General features: G+C 53.4%; 1 protein-coding gene across 1 annotated transcript; it reads left to right on the top strand.

Moving 5' to 3' along the window:
• The first annotated feature begins 1,353 nt into the window (after positions 1-1,353).
• On the top strand, positions 1,354-25,363 carry SLC13A2 (solute carrier family 13 member 2). The gene is made up of 12 exons (XM_029927954.1): positions 1,354-1,455; positions 15,970-16,098; positions 16,901-17,037; positions 17,143-17,348; positions 18,577-18,757; positions 18,866-18,988; positions 21,180-21,398; positions 21,624-21,712; positions 21,996-22,117; positions 23,162-23,323; positions 24,028-24,165; positions 24,662-25,363. Exons 1-12 carry the CDS (start codon positions 1,354-1,356, stop codon positions 24,830-24,832), a joined length of 1,779 nt encoding a protein of 592 aa, XP_029783814.1. The 3' UTR covers positions 24,833-25,363.
• Positions 25,364-25,599: the final 236 nt, after the last annotated feature.

The following is a 25,599-nucleotide window of genomic DNA, read 5'->3' as shown; positions in this document are numbered from 1 at the left end:
ATCCAGGCACCCATCCCTCACCAACAGAGCCAAGGAAATAAGGATTGAGCTTCTCCTGTGTGTGCTATGGGGTGGGGAAGGGTGAGGGCACCGAAGGACAGAGGCTCTGGGAAGACGGACCACCAGCAATTCCTTTCAACCGACAACCTGCACCCTTCAACACAAACACCTACACACGCACACCAGCCTCCAGGCCTTGGCACACTCTTCCCTCTGCTAGTGACCGTCCCTTCAGGCTTTGGTGACCACATTAGATGCAGCCTGCTGGATTTAGCTCACATGCCACTTTCTCCAGGAGCCCTTGTCCCAAGCGCCTCATTCTCTCCCTTCGCCTGGTGCCGCTGGGTTTGGACCCCCCCACAGGGCACTCAGAAAGCATGTTTCAATTCTGGCTAGGTCTGTGTCCTGGGGCCTCAGTTGTCCAGCCCGTAAAATGGAATAGTTACATCTAATTAATAGGGTGTTGGTACAGAATAAATGAAAGAGTTCACTGACCAGCTTGTACTGAATGTTAAATAAATGCTATTAGCAGCAGCATCCTAATTTCTATACCCTTAGCACTGAACACAGGACTGACTATATAATTGGAGTCAAATACTTGTTTGGTGGGTGGATGGATGGATGGATGGTGTATAAATGGAGAGATCTTTTGGGGTGAGAGTGAGGAACTAGGAAGAACTTAAAAAAACTAATCTTGATCCACGTACTAGAGATTGTCTCAGATAACCCTCATAATAGGAAGATATTAACAGCAGAACAAGGAAGTGGTTACTCAGAGAGGTTAAGCCAGTGAAGCAGCGTCACACAGGACCAGACGTTTCCCTGAAACCTGGAAGGAGGAGGAGGGCTTATTTCAAATTGGCTGTCCCCAATCTCAGACTGGAAACTCCTGGAGGGCAGGACCTCCGTGAGGGTAGGGCTGCCTCACAGGCAGTAGAAACTGCTCTGCCCGGAGATCTAGAATTAAAGGAAAGAGGGGAGGCTGGGCTGGGGAGGGGACTGTGGGGCTTCCCAGACACCCTTCCTTCTCCAGCTTCTCCTGAGGCAGCCCTCTACACGGAAGGAGCTGGCGTTGGGCTTAACCTCTTGAAAGAACCTGAAGCTTTTATTCTGTGATCTCGCCCACTCCCTTCCTTTGCAATGTCTTCCTGATCTTTACACCTCCTGCAGGTCCCTCCTCCTTACTCTCGCCTCCTGGACTCCAAAACTGTCTGATTGCCAGTGTGGGTCAATGGTTAACACTCAGCCAGCTTTATATAAACTTGCCCGGCCGGCCACCTACCTGCTGCGCTGCTCCTTCCGTAGCCTGGATCCCGGAGACAGCAGCTCCAGCAGCCCGAGTGGGTCCACGCCATGGCCACCTGCTGGCAGGGCCTGTGGGCCTATCGCTCCTACCTGATTGTGTTCTTGCTGCCCATTTTCCTGCTGCCTCTGCCCATCCTCGTCCCCACGAAGGTAAGGACTTGGGGTTCTGTGCACAGACAAACTCCAAAAGAATGGGGGGCAAAGCTTCTGGGCAACAGCTGGGCACCTTAGGACCAGCATAGCTCACTCAGCACCCCTATCCTGGGAATGAGACTATGACCTGGCCCTCCTGAGGCTGAGGGTTATGAGGGCAAAGGGGGCTTTTGCTCAGCATTCAGGAGGAGTAGCCTAATGTCAACTGCTCAGGTGCGCTCGAAATCTACTGCCTTGGGAGACAGCCAGTTCCACCAAGAGGGAGCAGGTGAGAGCAGAGGGGGTTATATGCCTACTGTGTGCTCCTCCAGTCCTGGACTGGGCTTAGTGGGGCGGGAGACAGAGGTAGAAAGGGAGTAGGAGGAAGCTGGCCTCAGGCAGTTTGTGCCTTTAAGAGTGTAAACAGAAAGAGAGAGAGCTCACTTGGATCCCAAGGACTAAGTCAGCGGAGGGAGAGGGGTGGGAACTGGACCGACAGGACCCGCCCGGTGGGCACCATAGACCCCATACCCTGGTCAGAGGGAGAAGTACCCCAGCCTCCTGCTTCCCTCCACCAGGCAGCAGGTGCCATAACTTTGGCTCCCATTTATTGGAGCCCGGCCGCATACCCTGTACCATGCACCCAGTAACCCTTCCTCTCATCTTTTCCCCCGCCCCCCACACCATGGACCCTCCCTTTCATCTTAAGAGGTTGGTCTGACTGTCCCATTTTACAGATGGAAAAAGTGAGGTTAAGTCACTTACCCACATCCCAAGGCAGATCCTGGTTTCATGGAGCTTGGAGATTATACATGTTGGGGGCTGCCTTGTAAGGAAAAGAACACAAAATTATGAATCTGAGATTCTGGGGCTTTGGGACAGGTCAGTTCAGGAGGAGGGTCTTGAAGTTCAAGCTTCATAGCAGGTCACAGAGTTAGAAAGTGGCTGAGCTGAGGGTGTGGTCTAGCTCCAAAGGTGCTAACTTCTCTCCACCCTGCTGCTTCTCGAAGTCTCCAATCCGGGCTCCAACCCAACCCCACAATCCCAGCTCTGCCCACTAGGCCCTTTTCTTGTTACACGTAAGGAAATCAAAGCAGGCTTTTTGTTCATGGTATCCCAAAGGGGTGAGGGACTGGGGATGTGGGGGCCCAGCTCCTGGGCCCCTGACCTTGGTAAGTGATAAGGACTGGCTGACCTTTGAGATGACTCTCATCTCAGGCCAAAGCCAGTGACGTCTCTGTGCTGGGGACCCATCAGATGGCTTCTCAGACAGGGTGGGCCAAGTATGTTAACCACAGAAGGAAAGAAACACAGGGACTGTGATTCCCATTTTGCTCCCCAGGGAAGTACAGCCCAGAAAGATCCAATAACTTGCTCCAACGTCACACAGGAAAGCCCGAGTCAGAACTAGAAGCCAGACCTCCTGGTGGGAGTGCGGTGTGTCAGAGCTCCTGACTTCCCTGTACTGTGCCCAGCCCTGCTGCCCACCCTGGCCTCACAGGTGCTGCCACCTGCGTCCTGACTCAGATGAACGGTGCCTGGTCCTATCTATGGAGCCCAGCCCCTCCACTGGGGCCCTGGATACCAGCTCCTTTCTAGGACTTTGCTCCTGTAATTATCCTCTCTCTCTCTCCTGCCTCATTAATTTCTTCCTCTCTTCATAATCTCTCCCATTAGCATACAAACCTGCTACACTATTTCTCACCTTAAAAACCAAAACTTCCTTGCATCCCACATCCCCCTATGGAGGCCTGGTGACTCTGACTCTCTCACAATGGAAGCCTTGGAAATCTGTCTGCACCGCACGTGTAGTTCTTTAAGACACCTCCAGTGTCAGGGGCACCTGGGTGGCTCAGTCGGTTAAGCATCTGACTTCGACTCAGGTCATGATCTCATGGTTGGTGAATCTGAGCCCCACATCGGGCTCTGTGCTGACAGCTCAGAGCCTGGAGCCTGCCTCCGAGTCTGTGTCTCCTTCTCTTTCTGGCCCCTCCCCCATTCACACTCTGTCTCTCAAAAATGAATACACATTTTTAAAAATTAAAAAAAAAGATTTTATTTTTAAGTAATCTCTATATCCAACATGGGGCTCGAACTCACAACCCCAAGATCAAGAGTCGTGTGCTCTGTCGACTGAGCCATCCAGGTGCCCTTAGAGCCATTCCTGATTCCTCTTTTCCCTTCATTTCCACATGATACCTGGGTCCTGTTGACTCAATATCCACGAAATTTTTTTTGAGAGAGAGAAAGGGCACAAGTGAGCTGAGCGAGGGGCAGAGAGAATCCCAGAAGGGTCAGAGAGAGAGAGAGAGGAGAGAGAAGCAGAGCTCACCAGAAGTGGGGCTGGAGCTCACCTGATTTGGTACTTGAACTCATGAACAGTGGGATCACCACCTGAGCTGCAGTCAGATATCTAATGACCGAGCCACCCCAGTGCCCCCGCCGTGAAATATTCTGAGTGGAATCACCTGTCACTGCCTCCTCGTGAGTCCAGGCAACAATATCCCTCCTCTCCCAGTTCCTCCCCAGATCATTCTTCACCCACCCACTACGCTGCGTGAGCCCTTACACAGGCTTCCTGTCCAACTTGAAGCAAAACCCAAACCTCTTAGGGTCCAGAGGGTAGACCCCCGAGTCTCTAACACCTCATATCCTACCTCTTGCTCACTCTTCTCTGGCCTCACCAGCTTTCTCTGTTCTCCTCAAATTGCGCATCTCCCTGCCTGGAATGTTCTTTCTCAGATGAGTGCTTCTCATTCCTTAGGTTTGAGCCTAAATCCACTTTCTCAGAAAAAGCCTTCTCTGACTGCCACCAGGTCAGCCCTATTACAAAACCCTGTTATTTTATGTAAAGGGCTTTTGCGATCTGAAATGACGTCTTTGTCTCTGTTTTATTTATATATTTATTTATTTACTTATTTATTTATTTAAAGCTTATCCATCTTGAGAGAGAGAGAGAGAGACAGAGAATCCCAAGTAGGCTCTGCACTGCCAGTGCAGAGCCCTGTGCAGGGTTCGAACTCATTAACCACAAGATCATGACCTGAGCTGAAACCAAGCATCAGACGCTTAATCAACTGAGCCACCCAGTCACCCCTGATGAATTTGTTTCTTTTCTATTTATTCTCTGACTCTCTATACTAGAATCCAGGCTCTGTGAGGGAGGGACTTTGTCTTTTTTTCCATGCACAATCTCCAGTAACTGGCACATAGTAGGTGCTCAACAAACACCCGTCGAATGAATGCATGAATGTGGGCAAAGAGGAGTCCTGAGTTCCTGCTGTCTGTAGTGAGTCGCCAAGCTTCCCTCTATGCCCCTGGGTCCTGAAGTGGGAAAGGGGAGCCCCAGACCAGGCTCAGACTGGTGTCTGTGTTATAATAGCTGACATTTATTGAGTAGTTTTTATGTTCTTGTCTTTGTGCCAAGCACTGCAAAGTGCTAACGCATTTATTTCTCATAATAACTTCTCAATTCCTGTGAGATTACTATTATCCCATTTTACAGACATATAAATTGAGGCCCAGGGTAGTTAAGTACTTTGTCTAACATCCCAGCTAGAGAAAGGCAAAGTCTAAACTGGAAGCTGGCCTTGGGAGGTCTCTGCCTGGGGCTGTCTGGGGATATAGGGTGGTGGCCTCACTATGAGTCACCTCTTAAGCCATCTGCCCTCACGTCCATCCAGCCACTGGCCAATCCTTCCATCCTGGTGCCATGTCCGTGGGGCTCCTGCTATGGGCTAGGGGCTCCTGAGGAGGAGTACAGCGTTCCATCCTCTAGCAGCTGTCAGTGTAAAAATCTAGCAGTGGTCACACCCAGAGGTGCAGCCAGAAGGCTGAGGAGCTCAGAGGAGGGAGGAAATTCTTCCAAATAAGTCAGAGGAGAAGCCAAAGCAGGTGGCGTTTGAGTTGGGCCTCGAAGGCCGGGTGAGATTCCAACAGTCAGAGGCATGTGTAGAGGGCAGGCCAGGTGAAGACAATGGCAGGAGCAAAGGTGTGGGGGCTGGAATCGTGGGGTGCATTCAAGGAAGAGCCACAGAATCCTTGAAATACTTGTCACCCTCTGTGGAAGCAGTGCATTCTCGTTCCAGAGCGAGACAGGTCAAATCCCTACTGGTTTTTCCAAAAGGCATAACGTGGGTTATCAATGGGGAAACTTCTTAGCCATAAGATCAGGCTCCGGTGTGGGGACAGTGGGGCCTGGGATGTCCTCACTGCTCCCTCAACTCTGTAACCAGACAGTGAAGAGGCCCTATGTGTGTGCCAGAAACCTTACGTCCATCCATTCATTCACCCATTCGTCCCCTCATTAGGGAACGTGTACTATGTGACAGGGACTGGTTAGGTGCTGGGAGATGTGGGGGGCAGGTGGGCAGGGGGAAGACACACAAAAGCATCCACTGTCTTTGTTGTGAAAACCGTAAGGGACAGGCTCCTCTGGATAAGGCGGTCAAGGAAGACCTCCCTGGGACCTGAACACCAAGTAAGAGCCAGGCAAGCACAGCTCTGGGCGAAGAGCTGTCCAGGCAGAGCGCGTGGTGCAAAACCCCAAGGCCAAGGGTGAGCTTGGCAAGGTGGAGAGATAAACAAAAGCCAGTGTGGCGTGGGGAACAGAGTGAGGACAAGACATCATAAAGTCACTTGGAGAGGCAGGGGGAGGTCAGCCAATGTCATCAGCCCTGGAAAGCCAGGGGAAGGAGTGAGACCCAGATTGTATTTACAGGAAGAACAGAGGGCAGAATTTCTCCATCTGAATCAACTGCACTCCTAGAACACGAGAACAGTACGTTGTGTGCGGGCGCACGGGTCTTTGAAATCTGTGTAATTAAAACACCCTTACTGTGAGCTATGGCTGAATCCCAGAGATGGGGCAGGACTCGGATGATTCACCCCGAGCATGAAGACTGTACAAGGAACTTGGACCTCAGTTCCAGGGCCCATCCTCGATCTTTGAGACTTCCTGGCTGTCGGTCAAGAAGGCAGGGTCCGGGGCACAAAACAGGGATTTGGGAGCCAGACAGATGTGGATCCAAATCCACTCTGCAGCATAGAGAGCTGTGTTGCCTCACCAGCCCTCTCCCCTCTAAGGGGTTCCCTGGGCCCTCTGCCTGTTGTCTGAATTCCTAGCCCCTATAACACAACTAGCCCCAGGCACTTCTTTTGTAAATTTATTTATTCATGTTTATTTATTTTTGAGAGAGAGACAGAGTCCGAGCAGGGGAGGGAGACACAGAACCAGAAGCAGGCTCCAGGCTCTGAGCTGTCAGTACAAAGCCTGATGCAGGGCTCGAATCCACAGACTGTAAGACCTGAGCCGAAGTCAAACACTTAACCTACTGAGCCACACAGGCGCCCCCAGCCCCAGGCATTTCTTTTCCAGAGATGATTTCTGTTCACGTGGGCCATTGTCCTCACGAGGGGCCCTCAGTGTTCCCATCTATGAAGCAGGAAGGCAGGGGGCAGCTGGTCACCCCCACTGGAGCAGTGAGGTGGAATCCCAAATTGTGGCCACTGGCAGCACCAAGATTAGGTGGAGACAGGTTTTCTGGCCTCTGGGGAGCCTGGGGGTAGGATTAGAAGGACCCAGCCTCCAGGGCTAGGGGAGTCCCTGGAGGAGAGAGAGGAATCTCCCCAGCTTGGACTTTGGGCCCAAATGACCAAATTATGTCCATGCCTATCGGCACCTTCCCGGTGCAGGTCAGAAATGGGAAAGTAAGGTAGAATCTTAAACAGTACAGTGTCCTGGGTCGAATCCAGCAGCAAGGCCCCAGGGCTGTGGTGGGGATCAAACCCATGGAGTGTGGGAGTGCTTGGCTCCTAGCACTCCTGCCTGCTGTTTTGATCTTTGGTGGACAAGGGCAGGCCTGGCCCAAGCCTAGACTGTGAGGTCAGGGCTCTTCCCCCATAGCTTGTCTTCTCTGACACTCAGAGCCCCATTGTTTCCCTTCGGCCTCTTAGAACAGAAGATGAAGGGCCCCACTCATTCCCATTATGGTGCAGAAATAAACAAAGATCTCCTAAGGATAAGAAGGAAGTCAGCCTTCCTCGGCTTTTAGCAGAGCCTCAAATGTGGGTGGTGGGTAGGAATGGGTTTGAGTGGAAAGGGGGAGGCTTTGAGTGCGCCTGACCGGAGGCTGCTGGCAGGGGAAGTTGGAAGGGGCTGAAAGACATGGGGCGCCCCATGTGATGGGTTAAGGATGCATATTTGGCTTTCATGGGTTGGTCCTGAGTTGGAAGTGGGAGGTAGAGGGTGGGGGCAAAGATGGGGGTAGCTGGTGATCATTGAGCAAATCCGGACTGTTTGGGCCAATTGCTGGAGAGGTTGTAGTTGGGCACCCCCCCCCCCCGCCGGGCTGTTTGCCGCAGAGGCCGTAGGACATATTTTCATACAGGAACTGGCCATTGTCTACTTTGTATATTCAGTCTCTCAGAAAGATGAGGCACTCAGCATGGATGCATCTATTATTCCTGGAAGAATATCACACACCCCAGCCTGCTCTGCACCACCTTCCCAAGCCCTTCCAGCTTGTCTCCCCTCCTTGGGCTCCCTACCATGCATCTAGACACCCAGGACAGACACTGGGAAGTTTTCTCCTCCCACTCCTCCTACCCAGCCCACGAGCCATCACCCAGACCCTGTCTTCTCCTACCATCTCTGGAGTCTGTCCTTTCCCTCTATCTTCACTGCTATGACCTGCTCTGAGCCCCTGTCACCTACCCTCTGGACACACAGCACGGCCTCTTGGAGCCTCCTGACACCTCCTGGACCCCCATCCTGTGTTTTCCTATTTGTCTGCCACAACATAGCAGGTGTGAGCTCCCTATTTTATTTAAAACATTTTATATATATATATATATTTTTTTTTCTTTTTTGAGAGAGAGAGAGAGAGAGTGCATATCTACTTTTGCGAGAGAGAGAGAGACAGAGTGTGAGCTGGAGAGGAGCAGAGAGAGAGGGAGACCCTGAATCTGAAGCAGGCTCCAGGCTCCGAGCTGTCAGCACAGAGCCCGACGCGGGGCTCGAACCTACAAATCATGAGATCATGAGCTAAACCGAAGTCGGAGGCTTAACAGACTGAGCCACCCAGGCGCCCCACAAGCCACAGTAGTATGAACCACGTCTCTGACTTCGCCCCCGTGGAAGTCACAGGTATTTTCGCATTGCATTACAGCTGCTGCAGGTACTGTTTATGTTAATCATGACTGCAGTTTCAGTAGCTGTTAGCCAGTGAAAGTCTTATTAGCTAAGAAAGAGTAACATGTATCATTATCTAGCCCGTCTTTCATATTGCAATAGCTGTATTTCAATACAGTTGGTTTCCTTTGTAATTCTATGCATTTTATTTAGTGGATTTAAAATCATTATTCTTTTATTTTTTAAGCTTATGCATTTATTTATTTTGGAGAGAGAGAGCACCCATGCAAACAGGGGAGGGGCAGAGAGACAGGGAAAGAGAGAATCCCAAGCAGGCTCCACACTGTCAGCCGAGAGCCTGACACGGGGTTCAATTCCACGCATCGTGAGATCATGACCTGAGCTGAAATCAAGAGTCAGCCACTTAACTGACTGAGCCACCCAGGCACCCCCTAAAAACATTATTCTAAGAAGTAGTTATAAGTCTTCATCAGGCTGCCAAGGGAAACTTGGTACAAAAAAATGGGTAAGAATCTCTGAATCAGAGATTTTCCCATGTATATGCAAAGACTTGCACACATATTTTTAAAAATCACAAGTGGTAGCATCAGTGTAACCTAACCATGTCACTCTCTCCTCTTAAAATTCTTTAAGGGCCCCACTTTTTATCCTGTCTTCCAGATAAAGTCTTAGGTCTCCCCCAAGGCAGACAAGGCCTTTTCCAAGCATTACACCCCTTCAAGAATGCATCAGAATCTTCGACACCTCAGTCTGTTCCCTCTTTGCTTACTCCCTCACTTCAATACCTTTTGCCCACTCACCCACCAAACTCCTATTCATCCTTCAGCACCCATTCAGTGTCCCCTCTGGAAGCCTTCCTCAGCCCAGACAGAGGGAGGCTCTGGCAAGGGGCCCCTTCTCCTCGGGGATCCCACTCTGGTCTCTCCTTCACCCTGGTGCTTGGCAGGCACCCACCTAGTGCCTCACCTCACCCCCCAGACCCAGCGGCATCCCTACTTCCCGGGGGCAGAGGGGTAGTGGGAGTGACCCACCGTGTGCCAACCCATCCCCCCTCCCTGGGTTAACCTTCAATCAGCAGGAGTCGGCTGTGATACCTCTGAGACTACAAGCACACTCGATGCCGCTCTCTGCCCGTGACGGGTAAAGGCCGTGATGCCTGCAGGTCCCACCCTTGCCCACACCCCGGGTCCAGAGTCTGCCCTGGATTCTCTGGAAGTTGCATCTCCTTTTGTGCCTCCTGCATCCAGCCTGGTTCCCCACGGGCCCAGGAGCAGGAACGTCTCACAACGCCAACCCCGCCATCTGCCCACCATAATCTGTATTCCTTTATGACATGTACCTTCATATTCACATCCTTTATCCTCCTCATTGCCCAGTGAGGCAGGTGTTTCTTTCATTCCCATTTGCAGAGAAAGAAGTCGAATAAGGAGATGAATGTGTGTACAGCTGGAAATGATCAATGTTGCTTACAAAAGAAAGAGGAGAAAAAAGAAAAGACAGGCTGAGAGAGGTTAGGTAACTTGCCCAAGGACACAGTCATAAAGCTGGGCCTGGACTCACAAGTATTCTGACCTCTGACCTGTGTTTCCCAAAGAAGGGAGCTGCCCATCTTGGGGTTTGGAAGCCCTCTGAGTGTTATCTCTTGTGTCCACGCCCATCCGTGGCCCTTGGTGGGGACACTCAGAGTCCCCGAAGGCCAGGGCTGGGTCTGACTCATGTCTGTATCCCTAGTGCCTAATATTCATTCTCCATATAGTGTGTGTGTGTGTGTGTGTGTGTGTGTGTGTGTGTGTGTGTGTTCCCGCTCCGTGTAGGTGCCTGGTGGGATGGGCAGGAAGACTCAGGCTTCGGACTCCCGAGAGAGTGCGGTCTAATGAAAAGGTTGATGTTCATCAAGAAATTCATGAAACGAAGTGTTTCATTACAGACTGTGATGGGTGCTATGCAGGAGGTACAGGGGCCTGGTGTGTGAAAACAGGGAATATAACCGAGCTTGGAACCCCAGGGAGGATTCCCTGAAAAAGGAATACTTGAGTTAAGATCTCAAGAGTAAGTAGACGTCAACTGGGCAAAGTGGGGAAGGAAGAGAGGAAAGTTCGTGCAAAGGCCCTGTGGCTCCAGGGAGGAGGGAAGATTTGAGGAGCTGGAAGAGGGCCAGTGTGGCTGGAGTAGAGAGCAAAGGGAGGCTCAAATCAGCCCCGAACTTCTCCTGAGAGCAGCCGGATCCTCTGAAGGGATTTGAGCTGCTTTGAGGTGAGTGTGTCTCTGTTGTTGAACTGAGGTGGATTGAACAGACTTGTGACTCATGATCACTCTCCCTGCAGCAAGGAGGAGATTCCAGGGGCAAGAGAGGAAGAGAGGCGAATGAGGAGGTCTTGTAGGAGTCTTGGTGACAGGTGCTGAGACTTAGACCAAGATGGTGGCTGCAAGCTGGAGAGAAGTCAGTGGGTACATTTGAGGCAGAGAACCAGCAGGACTAGAGCACTGGAGTGAAGAGGGGATTTGTCGAAGGGATGCCTGATGAACAGTTGGGGGCCCCAGGGCCTGCCCCTAAGGAGCTCCCAGTAGCAGGGACTCCCCAGGGGCTGAAGAGAATGGGGATCCAAACAGGATGCTTCCTGGGGCAGGTGTTGGGGTGACACAAGTGGGAAAGGGGGGCTTCGCACCCAGGCCAGCACCAGCCGACGAGCGGGGGTGAGAGACGCGGAGGTGAAAAACCTCGCTCCCTGTTCTCAGGAGCCCCTAGATGACACGGAAAGAGGAGCACATCCTCAGCCAAGGAACAGAGCTGGGGAAGCCCTCCCCTCCTGGCCTGCCAAGGGAGTGGCTGAGGCAGAAAGAAGCTCTTGCTGCCAGAAAAAAGCTCTTCCCTGCTGGTATCTGAGCTCCAGGAAGGCCACTGTGGACAGCAGCACCTGCTGTGATTATGAGAAAGGCGTGCCCAGTGCCACCGCCTGGGAAGCTGCTGATGGCCAAAGTGTGACCGCCAGGTCCCATGCCATAGGCTGCTATAGGCTGCCTGGCGAGCCTAGGTTTCTAGTCACCTCTTAGCGGGGTGGATGAGAGCACTGCCCCGCGGAGAGGCGAGGAGGAAAGGAGGGAGAACGATGCAGAGCGCCCACCCGCACCCGCCCTTTGTCAATTCTGCACTCGGCTCACCTCACACCACAGTGCTGGGGCCAGTAGAGACCCTGCTCCCTCCCAGAGAGTAATTCCACATGGAGATGGACCTAGGAGTTCAGAAAATTCCCAAGGCGATTCAGGGAAGCCTCTACAGTAGATGCTAGATAAATTTTTCGTTCTTTGTCTTAAGGTGGGGATGTAACTGGGCCCCAAGGGTGAGCGCCGGGCTGTGGGGGGGCCACCGCAAACAGACCAGGTTGGGCCCCTTGCTGCTGACCAAACCCAAAGGCAGAGGGATGAGAGGAGGTGAAACAAGAAAGGAATGAATTTCAGTGAGGCCACCACCCGGAAGACAGTGGACGAACATCTCAAAGACTGTCTCCAAGTGCTGAAAATACTTCCAGGTTTATATAAGGAAAATGTGGGACAAAGGTCGGTGGGCACGTTCGGATGGGCAGTGAAGGTCAGGTCAATCACTGTCCTGGGGTCAATCACATGGAGTCTTGCTGATGTCTCCAATAGGGCAGTTCCTATCGCTTGGGGTGAGGGGTAGTTCTGGTCCTCATCATGGGAAGCTTTGCCAGTCAAGTCTTTTGCCTGAGCTAAGAGCTAAGCTGGAAAGAATTCAATCGGTTAGAAAGTACAGACTGAGGTCAGAATGGAGGAGGCTGAAAACCTCAGGGATTCTAACCCATTTCTGAGTTATGAATACCTTTGGCTGTCTAGTAAAGACTACGGACTCTTCTCAGAATATTGTCTTGAAATGCACAAAATAGGGGTGTCTGGGTGGCTCAGTCAGTTAAACATCCGACTTATGACTTCGGCTCAGGTCATGATCTCACAATTCTTGAGTTCAAGCCCCGCCTCAGACTCTGCAGCTCAGAGCCTGCTTAAGATTCTGTCTCTCTCTCTCTCTGCCCCTCCCCTCTTCCTTCCTCTCTCTCTCAAAATAAATTAAAAAATAAAACAGACTTTAAAATGCACAAAATAAGGGGCTCCTGGGTGGCCCAGTCGGTTAAGTGCCCGACTCTTGGTTTCGGCTCAGGTCATGATCTCACGGTTCATGGGTTTGAGCCCTGTGTCGGGCTCTGTGCTGACGGTGCGGAGCCTGCTTGGGGTTCTCTCTCTCCCTCTCTCTGCCCCGTTCCCACTCGCACTGTCTCTGTCTCTCTCAAAATAAATAAACAAACACTTTTAAGAAATAAATAAAATAAAATGCACAGAATAAATGTATAGGATTATAAAGGAAACCAATTATGTTGGAATACAGTAATGAAAATATGAAAAAACATTGCAACTCAGAAATACAGGTGATTATGAATGCATGAAGATCTAGTATTGGCATAACGACCATAATTTCAAAAACAGTGATGGATATAAACAATATTTTGAGATACAGATTCGAGAGAACAGCAACAAGTGATCTGTGCACGTATCCGACAGCCAGTGGCCACAATGGGGCACATGACAAGTCCACCAGCAGTGCCACCAATAGCAGCATGGCTTTGCCGCCTGTTTGGAACCTCAGTTAGATGTTAGCACAAAGATGAAATACTTTTCCCTCAAATGCCTTGGAACTCTAAGCCCCAGTTAAGAATCCTATGACCTAGCAAGAACAGGTCAGCAAATTATGCCACATCTGGATAGGACTGCCTACGAGGGTGGGATGGGCACACGTCCTACCCTACACGGCCACCAGGACCACAGAAGGCATCTGGATAGAACTTTGAAACTGGCTTTGGGTTTGATCTAGAGACAGGTAGACATGGGAGAAGGAGGAGGACGAGGGGAAGATGTAAAGGGGTGGGGGAGCACTGGACTGAACACACCGGAGCTCACTGGGGGAGGTCTCTCTATTAACATCACATTTCTCTCTGCAGCATAGAACGGGGTCTCATAAGAGAAGGAACTTGCCTGGAGCTTGAGGACAGGAAGTGGCAGTCCCCCAGGAAGATTTTTTTTTTAATGTTTACTTATTTTTGAGAGAGAGAGAAGAGGAAAGGCAGAGAGAGAGAGGGAGAGAGAGAATCCCAGGCAGGTTCTGCGCTGTCAGTAGAAAGCCCGACGCGAGGCTCGGGCTCATGAACCATGAGGACATGACCTGAGCTGAAACCAAGAGTCAGATAGATGCTCAGTTGACTGAGCCACCCAGGCACCCCAGGAAAGTAGTTCTGTTTGAATTCAGAGCCCCAGGTCAGCCCTATAAACCCCACTAGTCACAGCAAACCTAAGGCCGGAGGACACCCTGCCACTGTGAGGGACTAAGCTCAGGGTAGAAGATGAAAGCTGAGGATCAAGAGCCAAATGGCCTGGCTTCTTGACTTGCTAGCCCATGACACTGAGACATTGACTTCGTTTATTTGTGCCTTCGTTTCTTCATCTGTGGAATGGGCACTAGAGTCATTGCCTCACGGAGTAGCTAAACGCAACAATCCTCTGAAGCATGGAGTGCCCAGTGCCTGGCAAGGAGGAGTCCTGGGGCTTAGCAGTACTTTCTTCTTGAATCAGCAGTTATCAACCACCCCAGCCCCCTCCTGGTCTCTGGCCAGAGACTTTCGAGTGGGTTGGGTGAGAGGGGACACCAGGGTGCAGAAGGGCTGGCCTGCCCTTAGCCTCCCGGGGAGGAGGAGTGACCGGCCCTGCAATCCTTGCTGGCGAGGAAGTACTTGAGGAACAGCAGCTTCAGCAGAACGAGACTCCTGGGGGAGAAGGTGGGGCAGGTCTCTGTGCGAAGGTCAAGGTGGCCCCACCCCTGGGGCCCAAGAGTTCATGTCCTGGGTGAAGAGAGATGGTGGGAATTTCACGATGAGAAAGTGAGCCTGGCATCAGACCTGGCCCTGTGGCTGCGTGCTGTTCCGGTCCACAGGTGCCCCTTCCCTAGAACCCTGGGGAACCGCCCTTGGAATTCTGCAATCTCGATGCCTTGCCTGGGTCTTCCTGGCTCTGCCACTCCCTAGTTCTGCAACCTTGACGGGCCACTTAACCTTCTCAAGCTCCTCTGTAACCTGGGGACCACCACACCCACCTTAATGGCTTTGAGTTTCATGGAACCACAAATAGAAAAACACCCAGCTTCTAAAAGTTGTTCAATAAACAGCAGCTTCCTCTCCCCTCAGGCTATACATTAGGGACCCTCCCCAAACTTAGGGCACTAAAGGCATGAGATACTAAGGGGTGAGGACAGCCAGCACCAGGTGGAGAAAACAAGAGGGCCAGGGCAGCTGAGACAGGTAAGAGAGGAGGGGCCTCCCAGCCCACTGCCCCAGCTCGCGCAGCCCCTTCCTTCCGGGCACAGAGCCGGCTGGTGCCCCGGGGGACCTTGGGGGAGGCTTCCTGCTAGCTAATGATTCTCTTGCCCTTCCTCCGGTGGCCCCGTGACACTGGGGGCCAACTGTCTGACTTCCCTTTCTGCTCCAGGTCCCCTCCCAGGTCTGAGGCCAGGCCCCTCTAGATTTGGGGGCCCTGGGGGAGAAAGGAGAACCTCTGGCACCCAAAGATTTGTGAGACTATGACTCAGGATTTACCTCCCCCCTCCCCAGTTTCCTGCATAACTCAGGGATGGGGGAAACCTTTCACATCTTCTATAGGTGTGAATGGCACCCCCTGGAATTGTGCGATGCAGTAGTCATGCCAGGCTTGCTCCCATTGTTCCAAAACTTCCCAGTGATTCAGTCGGTCATTCAGAAAAGATTTGCTCTGCAGCCTGCTGGGTTCGGTTTGCCAAGCACCTAGATGCCGCAAAACGGACTCTGTCCTCCAGAGCTCACCTTCTGGGAGAGGGAACAAACATTAATTACATCGTCATGCAAATATATTCCTACAGGCTCTGACAAAGCAAGGAGGGCCAAGGTGCCAGGCAGGAGTCCACACCGGCCAGGCCCCTGGTCTTCGTCTAAATGAGCCCCTATCTCATACGGGGGAATTCTCGCTTTGGCCCACTGCAGGGCCCTCAGGCTAGGTGGGGCCTGATACCCAAATCTAGCCCCTCTGGCCTCTCCAGTGTGGCTGGATCCTAATGCCTAGTCCTCCCCCCCTCCCCGCAAGGTCAGAGACAAGGTGGTGAGTGCCTTGCTTTGTTTTTTTTGTTTCCATTTTGAAATGGGACCTTTGGGCTCAGTGATCAATGACTGTGGGTTTCACATGCTCTCCCTCTGCTGTTACAAATGGCCTGTTTTCTCCACGGGGCAGGAGGTGACATGACTCTGGGACACAGGCCGGCCCCTGCAACAGCTCTGTCACCCCTCTCCCGCCCACAGGAAGCCTACTGTGCCTACTCCATCATCCTCATGGCGCTCTTATGGTGCACTGAGGCTCTGCCCCTGGCTGTCACCGCCCTCTTCCCCATCATCCTGTACCCTATGATGGGCATAATGGATGCCTCCGAGGTAAGCCTCCCCTTTCACAAGAGAAAAGGCTCCCAGTATGCAGGAGGTCTGCTCTAAAGCACTGGTGTTGGAGGAAGACTCATTGCAGGCAGGGCACATGGAAGAGGGGTCCTCGCCTCTGCTTGGCAGGTCAGGGAGCACTCAAGAGTGCTAGAAGAGTCAGCTAGAAGATGCAGGGGAAGGGAGGGGTGAGCACTCTAGAAGTGCATGGTTGGTGGTGGAGTTAATTCAAAGTGGACCAGCTGTAGGCCAGGGAGGTGGAGGGGCCTGGTGACCCAGGAAAAGGGGCCTTGAAAGTCAGTTAAAGAACTTGTATTTTCTGGGTTCAGTGACTGAAACATGAACAAGCATCAGGACCACCTTCAGGGCTGGTGAAAACAGATTGCTAGGCCCTTAGCCCCCAGAGTTTCTGACTGAGTGGATCTGGGGCAGGGCCTGAGCATTTCATTCCTAGCAAGCTCCAGGTTGGAATGATACCAGCTTATGGACCACACTTGGAGAACCACAACCGTAGTTTCCAGAACCATCACTAAATCCTCTAGCTCCTAGTCAACAGCTTGAAACATGACTGGAATCACCTTAGGTTATCTCATACCCATTGCTAAGGGGAGAAAGAAGGAGTTTGGCAGGAAGAGAGGAATCTGGTTAATATTAAATGGAAGATGATCCAAAGACCATTTCCATTTGGTTCTGAGAGCCCAAGGGAACAGCTTCTGTTTGTGGGAATGTCAGTGACCGTGGCTTTCACCCAGGGGTGCAGGGGGAGACCGCTTCCTGCCTCTCAGCTGTCCCTGCCCATCAGGTGTGCATCGAGTACCTTAAGGACACCAACATCCTGTTCATCGGGGGGTTGCTTGTGGCCATCGCTGTGGAGCACTGGAATTTGCACAAACGCATTGCCCTCCGTGTGCTCCTCATCATTGGGGTGCGGCCTGCCCTGTGAGTTCCCAGGACTGGGGACCCCAGAGCGGGTGGTATGTGGGGTATCCAGTGCCTGCAGGGACATGGGAACACCAACCAGTGTGTCCATCCCTCTGTCCCTAGACTGCTGTTGGGATTCATGTTGGTCACAGCCTTCCTGTCCATGTGGATCAGCAACACAGCCACCACCGCCATGATGGTGCCCATTGCTCATGCCGTTCTGGAACAGCTGTACAAGACGCCCACGGGCAAGGATGTAGAGGAGGGCAGTGACAACCCCACCTTTGAGCTCCAGGAACCAAGTCCCCAGAAGAACGTGTCCAAGCTTAGTGAGAAATATGAGGCTCTTCCCTGCCCCACCCCAACCCCCTTACCCTTGGGGAGGGTCTGGAGTGATGTCCACGACAAGGGTGGTCATCTTGGAGCCTCCAGGGAGAGAAAAGGGAGGCAAGACATACAATGACCAACTTGTGCTGGTTTGCCCAAGATTGTCCTAGTTTTATTATTATTATTATTATTATTATTATTATTATTATTATTAATGTTTATTTCTTTTTGAGAGAGAGAGAGCGTGCGTGAGCAGGGGTGGGAGTACAGAGGATCCGAAGCAGGCTCTGTGCTGACAGCAGAGAGCCCTATGCAGGGCTCGAACTCACAAACCGTGAGATCCTGACCTGAGCCGAAGTCAGATGCTTAATTAACTGAGCCACCCAAGCGTTCCAAGACTGTCTTAGTTTTAAGTCTTGGGTGGTGTGGTCAGTTGAGTGTCCAACTTGATTCAGCTCAGGTCATGAGCTCAGGGTCATAGGATCTCATAGCGAGTCAGGACCCACTGTGTATGGAGCCTCTTTGGGATTCTCTCTTTTCCTCTCTCTCTGTCCCTCCCACCTCGCTCACACACTTTTTCAAAATAAATAATAAACATTAAAATAATAATAATTTTAAAAAATTTAAGTCCCATGTTCTGGGGCGCCTGGGTGGCTCAGTCGGTTGAGCGTCTGACTTCGGCTCAGGTCACGATCTGACAGTTCGTGGGTTCGAGCCTTGAGTCAGGCTCTGTGCCAACAGCTCGGAGCCTGGAGCCTGCTTCTGATTCGGAGTCTCCTTCTCTCTCTGCCCTCCCTCCACTCATCCTCTGTCTCTCTCTCTGTCTCTTAAAAATAAATAAACGTTAAAGAAAAGAAAATTTCCATGTTCTGAGAATCCCTTCAGTCCTGGGCACACCGAGATGCTGGGTCACCCCAGGAGGCAGAGAGCCAGAGTCTGGGTGGGCCATCAGGGGTCCAGGGTCCATTAGTTCTGTGTGGTTTGGATAGTCCTTTCCCATTCTCTGTGCCGCTGTCTCCCTCTCTCAAAAGAGAGCTTGGGCCTGATGGTGTCTGAGGGTCAACCCAGCTGGAGACTCCCTTGCAGAGTCTACACAAGTCCCTGCAGACCTGGACAGAGCCCTGCCCTCCCTGTCCCCCCAGCCCGGTCTAGGCTGCCTGCTGACAAGGCCCCCCAGAGGCAGCCATGCTCCTGCACCTACCCCCCACCAAAGCTCTCCCTTGTCCCCAGATAATGGGCAGGTCCACCCTGTCCCGCCTGCGTCCTCAGAGCCGAAGGTACAGAAGGACAGACAGCAGCTCCGGTTTAGCCAGGGCATGAGCCTGTGTGTGTGCTACTCGGCCAGCATCGGGGGCATCGCCACGCTCACTGGCACCACACCTAACCTGGTGCTGCAGGGCCAGGTCAACTCGTGAGTGACAAGGGCTGGGGAGTGGTGCACCTGCAGTTCCCTGGGGAGGCAGCCAGAGTCTGGCGGTCCCCCGGGCAACGTCACACAGCAGCCCGTATCCCCCTTCAGGCTCTTCCCGAAAAACGGCAACGTGGTGAACTTCGCCTCCTGGTTCGGCTTTGCCTTCCCCACCATGGTCATCTTGCTGCTGCTTGCCTGGCTGTGGCTGCAGGTCCTCTTCCTGGGGTTCAAGTAAGTGGTGGACTGAACGAAAGAAGCCCAGGCACCCGTCCTTACCCTCTCTGGGAGTTTCCGGTTGGGTAACCAGGTTGCCACTGTGGCAAAGGATAGAACCCCCTCCCAAACCCTCTCTGTGCACCTGGCAACCCCCATTTGAGTGATTCCCTGGGGGGGAGAGTATTACCCCATTTAGCAGATGAGCAGACTGCGGCTCAAGGAGTGGTATACAGCTAGACTAGTCCATGCTGAGATTGAAAACCGGTCGCCTGAGGCCCAGGCCAGACCCACCTCCTAAGATGGTAAATGCTGAAGCAGTGCACAGTGAATGCGGCCAGTTGCAGAAGCGTTTGTTTTACTCTACTTACATCTGGCCCTGCGCTAGGCACTGAGAGTGCTAGAGGACATCAGGCACAGTCCCTGTCTTTGGAGCTCACCATCAAATGGGTGATGGGATGGAGGGGGGCCGTGACAGAAGGAAGTCCTGGGGCTGCAGGAACACAGCCCAGGATAGTGGAGATCCCAGAAAGCCCTTGGAGGACATGCTGCCCAAAGTGAATCTTGTGGAACTAGAAGCCAGCCAGGGAGAGAATGGGGTGAAGACATCCCAGGCGGCAAGAACAGCTTGTACACAGGTACAGAGGCGAGAAAGAGCACGGGTTTGGGAAAAACTCTAGTTCTGTTGGTTGAAACGTAAAGAGCAAAGAGGAATATTAGGAGTTGAAGTTGGAGAAGTAGGCAGGGGAAGATTATGGAGGATTCTGTGTGCGACATAAAGAATTTGGACCTTGCCCTTGAGGCCAAGAGTAATAAATAGGCTTTATTCTTACTTCCAACTCTGGGTTACTGGTAGTGACTAGAAGTCGGAGTTGCAAATCTTGGGAGATCTTGGGGCGCCTGGGTGGCTCAGCCAGTTGAGCGTCTGACTTCGGCTCAGGTCATGATCTCACAGTTCATGATTTCGAGCCCCACATCATGCTCACTGCTGTCAGCCTGTCAGCCCAGAGCCCCCTTGGGATCCTCTGTCCCCCTCTCTCCACCCCTCCCCCATGTGTGCTTTCCCCAAAATAAATAAATATAAAAAAGAAAATCTTGTGATTGTAAGACCTTGCTGGAGTTCAGTTGGGATTGACTGGTGATGTCTGATACCAGTACAGGCTAGGAGTAGTGATACAAATGCTATTGTGTTATTAGCCATTCCTGCCCAGGTGGTGGTGGGGGAGTGAAGGAGGGGGGACATTGAAAGTTGGTTTTTTTTATTTTTTAATGTTTATTTATTTTTGAGAGAGAGAGAGAGAGAGAGAGAGAGAGAAATAGAATGCAAGCAGGGGAGGGGCAGAGAGAGAGGGAGACACAGAATCTGAAGCAGGCTTCAGGCTCCCAGCTGTCAGCACAGAGTCTGGAGGTGGGGCTCCAACTCACAAACTGAGAGATGATGAGCTGAGCTGAAGTCAAATGCTTAACCGACTGAGCCACCCACATGCCCCAGAACACTGAAGGTTTTTAAGTATTGTAGCTGTCCTTTGGAAAACTCACTTGTGCAGGTGCAAGGAGGCTAGATTGAGGCTGGGCGCTGGTACAGGCGAGGTGAAGGTCAGAGAGACCAGCATATGCAAGCCACCTTGGGGGATTAAAAGATGTGTGAAGAATGCACAGTCCATCGGGGAGCTGAGATTTGCCCAAATGAAAAGTTAGAAGTCAACCTGAGTTAAGCAAGGGGCACCCAGGATTGGGTGGCAGCCTTCCGTGGTTCTTAAGAATGATGTAGGGGGGCTCGGGCTGGCAGGAGGTGGGTGCACAGAAGCAGGTAGGAGAGGGAGGGGAGGATTTCCTGAAAGGCTGTTGGAAGAGGGGAGGGTGAGTTGGAGCCAGAAGGAGTCGTGGGGTCCAGGCCTCTAGATCCATCTCACTCTGGGCAAAGGAGGGCTTAGCTCAAGAGAATCTCTGGAGGGACAGGGAGTCAGTGGGGCATATGGGGCGGGGCTGAGCATGGAGAAACCATTCCCTGGAGTCCCAGCTTTGCTTCCGCTAAGAATCGTGACTCTCTGAGAGTCTACCATTCTTCTTCCAGAACCTTGAGTGGGTCCAAGGCCTTCATGTGGCAACCCCGAGGTGGTCTCTGCAGTATAACACAGGCACTCAGAGCCCCTTGCTCCCCTGCCTGGAGCGGGGCCCTCAAGAGCTGCCCCCACCTCTCTGCCTGCAGCTTCCTGAAGAACTTTGGCTTTGGCGGACAGGAGAAGGACCAAGAGAGGGCAGCCTTCCACGTCATCCAAACAGAACACAAGCTACTGGGCCCCATGACCTTTGCAGAGATGGCTGTCTCTGTCCTCTTTGTCATCTTGGTGGTGCTCTGGTTCACCCGGGAGCCCGGCTTTTTCCTTGGCTGGGGCAACCTGGCTTTTCCCAACAAGGATGGGGAAAGGTGAGCATTCTTGGGGAGATGGGGAGTCCTTCTGGGACTCATGTGGCTAAGGGAGGAGAGAAGGCAGCAGGACCCCCTGGCGCAGGCCAGGAGGTAATGCAGTGGGGAGGACTAGATGAGAGGACTTGGCACGTCTGTGGGAGGGGGTGCGTCTCCACTGCCATTCCACCCTATGAGTCTGAGCGGACCTGAGCCGCTAAGTCTGCTTCCTTGCCCCGCTCACAGCATGGTGTCTGATGGGACAGTGGCCATCTTCATTGGTATAATTATGTTCTTGGTGCCCTCCAAGATCCCAGGGCTGACTCAGGATCCAGGTAAGAACCTGGACTGGGGCAGGGAAGGAACTCCCAGCAGCCCCTGCCTACTGGCATGGAATGTGCCTTCGACCACACTTGACAGGAGTGATAAAAGTCCAGAGAGGTTGGGATGATTTGCCAAGGGTGCAGGGGCTCAGGGCCAAAGTAAGGAGGTTGCCGAACTGAGGGTCCCTCTCCCACATGCAATAAATTCAGCTACGGACCCACAGAGAGACCCAAGTGGAAGGGAGGGAAAACCTGTTTGCCCTTGGTGACCCATCCTCCTCTGCCTGGGAAATAGAAAAACCAGGGAGGCTGAAGGCCCCTCCCGCCCTCCTCAACTGGAAGACAGTGAATGAGAAGATGCCCTGGAATATCGTATTCCTGCTGGGTGGTGGCTTTGCCCTGGCCAAGGGCAGCGAGGTAAGAAACCCCTGCCCTCTCCCCGACTGTTTGAGGGAGACCCTGTGTCAGGGAAAGAGGTACCCTGCTTCCATCCCATATGGGGGACACCTGATCCCCTCTAAGGAGCCTCCTCGTGGGCAGAGCCTTTGCAGCAGCAGGAGAGACAGGTCGGCTAAAAGAGGGGGCAGAAACACAAGCCATACGTACCTCTCCCTGTTCAGGGTCTCAAAGCCAAAGGGAAGGCAGGTCCACAGCGACCACCCTCTGCCAGATGGAATGCAATAGCTTTAACACCAGGAAGTAGAGATCATTGGGTTGACCCGCTGAGGCCACCAGGGGGCGCCATGATCACACTCAGCCAGGCTTTGGGGCTCAGGCCATCATTCCCCAGAGCTTCCACCCAAGAGGGAAATCCCTGAACCTGCACCCCTGGACTTCAGCGTTCTGGCCAAGTTCATTCAGGGCACAGACAGGAGGCAGCTTCCCCAGGTCAGGGATTGGTGCCAGGGACTCACCCATCAAGTACTCACTGACAGTACCAAGCTCTGTGCTGGGGGCCTGCTGGGCAGCTTCGGATGAGACTCACCGTCTGGTGTTACATCTGTGGACAGGGAAAGACCCTGGAGCCCTGATGACTCTGTGGACTGTCCCCATTCTCCTGTCAGCCTCTGGCCCAGCCTCTACCAAGGGCCCTCTCCTGGGCTGAAGGAGGCAAGGAGAAGGCTGAGGATGCCAGGGAGCTTCCAAGAAAGGTTGGGAGAGCAGGAGAAAATGGAGTTAAAGGTCTTTCCTCCCACCAGGCCCCAGGTTCCCCAAGAAGGCCCTTTCACCCCCTCTCTGAGCTTCTCATCTGACCCTTCTCCCCACATCCAGATGTTCTTCAAAATCACTTTGAGGGGACCTCCTGGTTCTGTCTGGGTCTTACCTTCCTTCCCAAGCTGCCCTGACTCTGAAGATTCTAGAGAGGTATAGGCAGGAGCAGGCCCCTCCTGGAGCCTCAGCAGGGGACTCTGGAGCCCCAGGAACCTCCACCTCTCACACCCTATCCTCCTCTGCCCACAGAAATCAGGACTGTCTGAGTGGCTGGGGGACAAGCTGACCCCTCTACAGAATGTGCCGCCTCCCGCCATTGCCTTCATCCTCTGCCTGATGATTGCCACCTTCACTGAGTGCACCAGCAACGTGGCCACCACCACACTTTTCCTGCCCATTCTGGCCTCCATGGTGAGCTGGTCCTGCAGACACACTTCCTCCAAGCAGCCCTCCTGCCTGTCCCCCCCCCCCCCCCCCCCCCCCCCCCCCCCCCCCCCCCCCCCCCCCCCCCCCCCCCCCCCCCCCCGCCTGCAGGTTGGAGTGACCTGTCTGCATCTCTTCTCATTCTCTCATTTCCGGGAGAAGACCCCTGAGCTTCCACCCTTGCCCAGGCTCTTCAGCTACTTCGGGCCTCAAGGCCCTCCGGGGCCCCTGACTCACTCTATCCCTGGTGACGTCACCCCTTGAGTATCCTGATGGGCCTCACTGGTGGCCTCGCCCACCTCCCTGGCCCAGCCCCTGTTCTGGTCAGTCCTGAGGTGACAGGTTGAAATTACTCCCTGGAGCGTCCCCAGCCCCTTCCTCCCCTGGCGCGTTCCCGCAGCCTTTGATGACACCCCAGAGCCCCTTTGAGATCCGTTTTATGGGCCCCTCCCCTCACCACTCCCCACTGGGCAGGGCTGCACACTCATCCCCTCCAGAGAGGTCAAGGGGCCCTTCCCAGGTCACCGGTGCCTTCTGGCAGAAGTGGTGGGGTTCATGGCTAGAGTCTGTGTTTGTTGGGGGCGGCGGGGAAGGTTGTCCCCCAGAGAGAGGAAGTGGGAGAACTGAGGGCCCTGTCTTCTTCTCTGGGAGGTGGACTGGGATCAGTTCTGCCCCTCTGTCTCCCCGTCCAGGCTCAGGCCATCTGCCTCCACCCTCTCTATGTCATGCTCCCCTGCACACTCTCTGCCTCCCTGGCCTTCATGCTGCCGGTGGCCACCCCACCCAATGCCATAGTCTTCTCTTTCGGAGGCCTCAAAGTGTCTGATATGGTGAGTAGCAGCGGGACATGAATGATTTAGTGCTCCTTCCTGCTCTGTCCCCCCTTCTTGGTGACCACAAAGAGGCTTAAAGCCGCTGAGATTCTCAGAGTTAAGAGCGAAGCATGTGCAGGGTGGGGGAGGGCAGGGGAGAGGTGCCACGATGCCCAGCTGGATCATCTTCAGACCCTGCCAACCACACGAAGGGGAGAGGAGGCAGTGGGCAAGTCAGGGAAGGCTCCCAGGTGCCAGGGCACCTGCACCCGAGGAGAAGGACTGGGGAGAACAAAGCCCGAGGCCCTCAATGCTCAGAAAGGGCATCCTTTTCCCTTCTTAGCACTGGGATTAAAGCAAGAGGGACAGGGCATGGCCTAGCACTATGGGTCGGACCCACAGGAAGACTTCCCGGGGAGAGTTCTGCTAGCCAGAGGGCTCCTGAACACCTCTAAGGTCTGGGTGCTGGCCCAGCTCAGCTACCAATCACTCAGACCGGCTCTCCTCACGCCAGGCCCGCACGGGATTCTTGCTCAACATCATCGGTGTGCTGGTCATCACACTGGCCATCAACAGCTGGAGCTTCCCCATCTTCGGCCTGCACACCTTCCCCTCCTGGGCCTACTCCAACGCCACAGCCCACTGCATGGTCGGCCAGACAAACACCACGATGCCTCGCCCCTAGACCAGGGTGTCGTCTGGCCGAGCCCAGGAAGACCCACCTGTGCGCATGCTTCTGAGCCAGGACGGGACACCCAGGCTCTGAGCCAAACACAGAGAGAAAGGCACATATATACAGAACCTCATGTGTGTCTGTAAGGCAGGGATGTGTGTGTCTGCAAGGAAGGGATGGGAGGAAAATGTGTATATATATGTATGGATGTGAGTGTGTCTGTCGTGTGAGGATGCCTGAGAGGGGGTTTCTTGTGTGTGCACGATCCTAGGTGTGTGTGCTTGGCAGTGAGTGTGTGCAAGCTCACAGGCCACACAACCTGTCCTCTCTAGCACTCTGGGTCCTTGTCTCCCCAGCTGGGTGGGTGCCCTACCCCCTTTGCACTGTATTTATTGAAACTCAGGGTTGGGGTAGCCTGGGGAGCAGGGGGAGGGGTCCCAGGCAACAGCCTCTGGGACCAGCTCAGCTACTGAGGTCTCCTCAGCCTCTCAGGTTTGGGAGGAGTGTTGCGATATCAGCCCCATTAAAGTCTTTTGCAGTAGAGTCCAGGCTGGTTTTTCATGGCACTTTCCAGGGCTGGTACACAGCATGGTTCAGGGCCCAGATTGAGGAGTACGGTGGGAGGGGACTTGGCCTCAGTCCTGTATGGTGGCCCCCTTGGCACCCCTCCCACTCAAAGGAGAAGGTAATGGCCAGGATCCCTTGCCAAGGCCGACTGGAGTGGGCGCAGCCACCCAGGAAAGCAGCACTGACATCACCGGCCCCGGCTAATTGGGAGC

The sequence above is a fragment of the Suricata suricatta genome, chromosome 17 (assembly GCF_006229205.1).
Source record: "Suricata suricatta isolate VVHF042 chromosome 17, meerkat_22Aug2017_6uvM2_HiC, whole genome shotgun sequence".
Lineage (NCBI taxonomy): Eukaryota > Metazoa > Chordata > Mammalia > Carnivora > Herpestidae > Suricata > Suricata suricatta.
This window is presented reverse-complemented; position numbering and strand designations above follow the sequence as displayed.

Excerpts from the sequence above, each read along its gene's own strand:
- SLC13A2 (XM_029927954.1), top strand. The coding sequence starts at position 1,354 with ATGGCCACCTGCTGGCAGGGCCTGTGGGCCTATCGCTCCTACCTGATT. Across the intron at positions 1,456-15,969 it reads CCATCCTCGTCCCCACGAAG|GAAGCCTACTGTGCCTACTC; the intron begins GTAAGGACTTGG and ends TCCCGCCCACAG. Across the intron at positions 21,399-21,623 it reads CCCAACAAGGATGGGGAAAG|CATGGTGTCTGATGGGACAG; the intron begins GTGAGCATTCTT and ends CCCCGCTCACAG.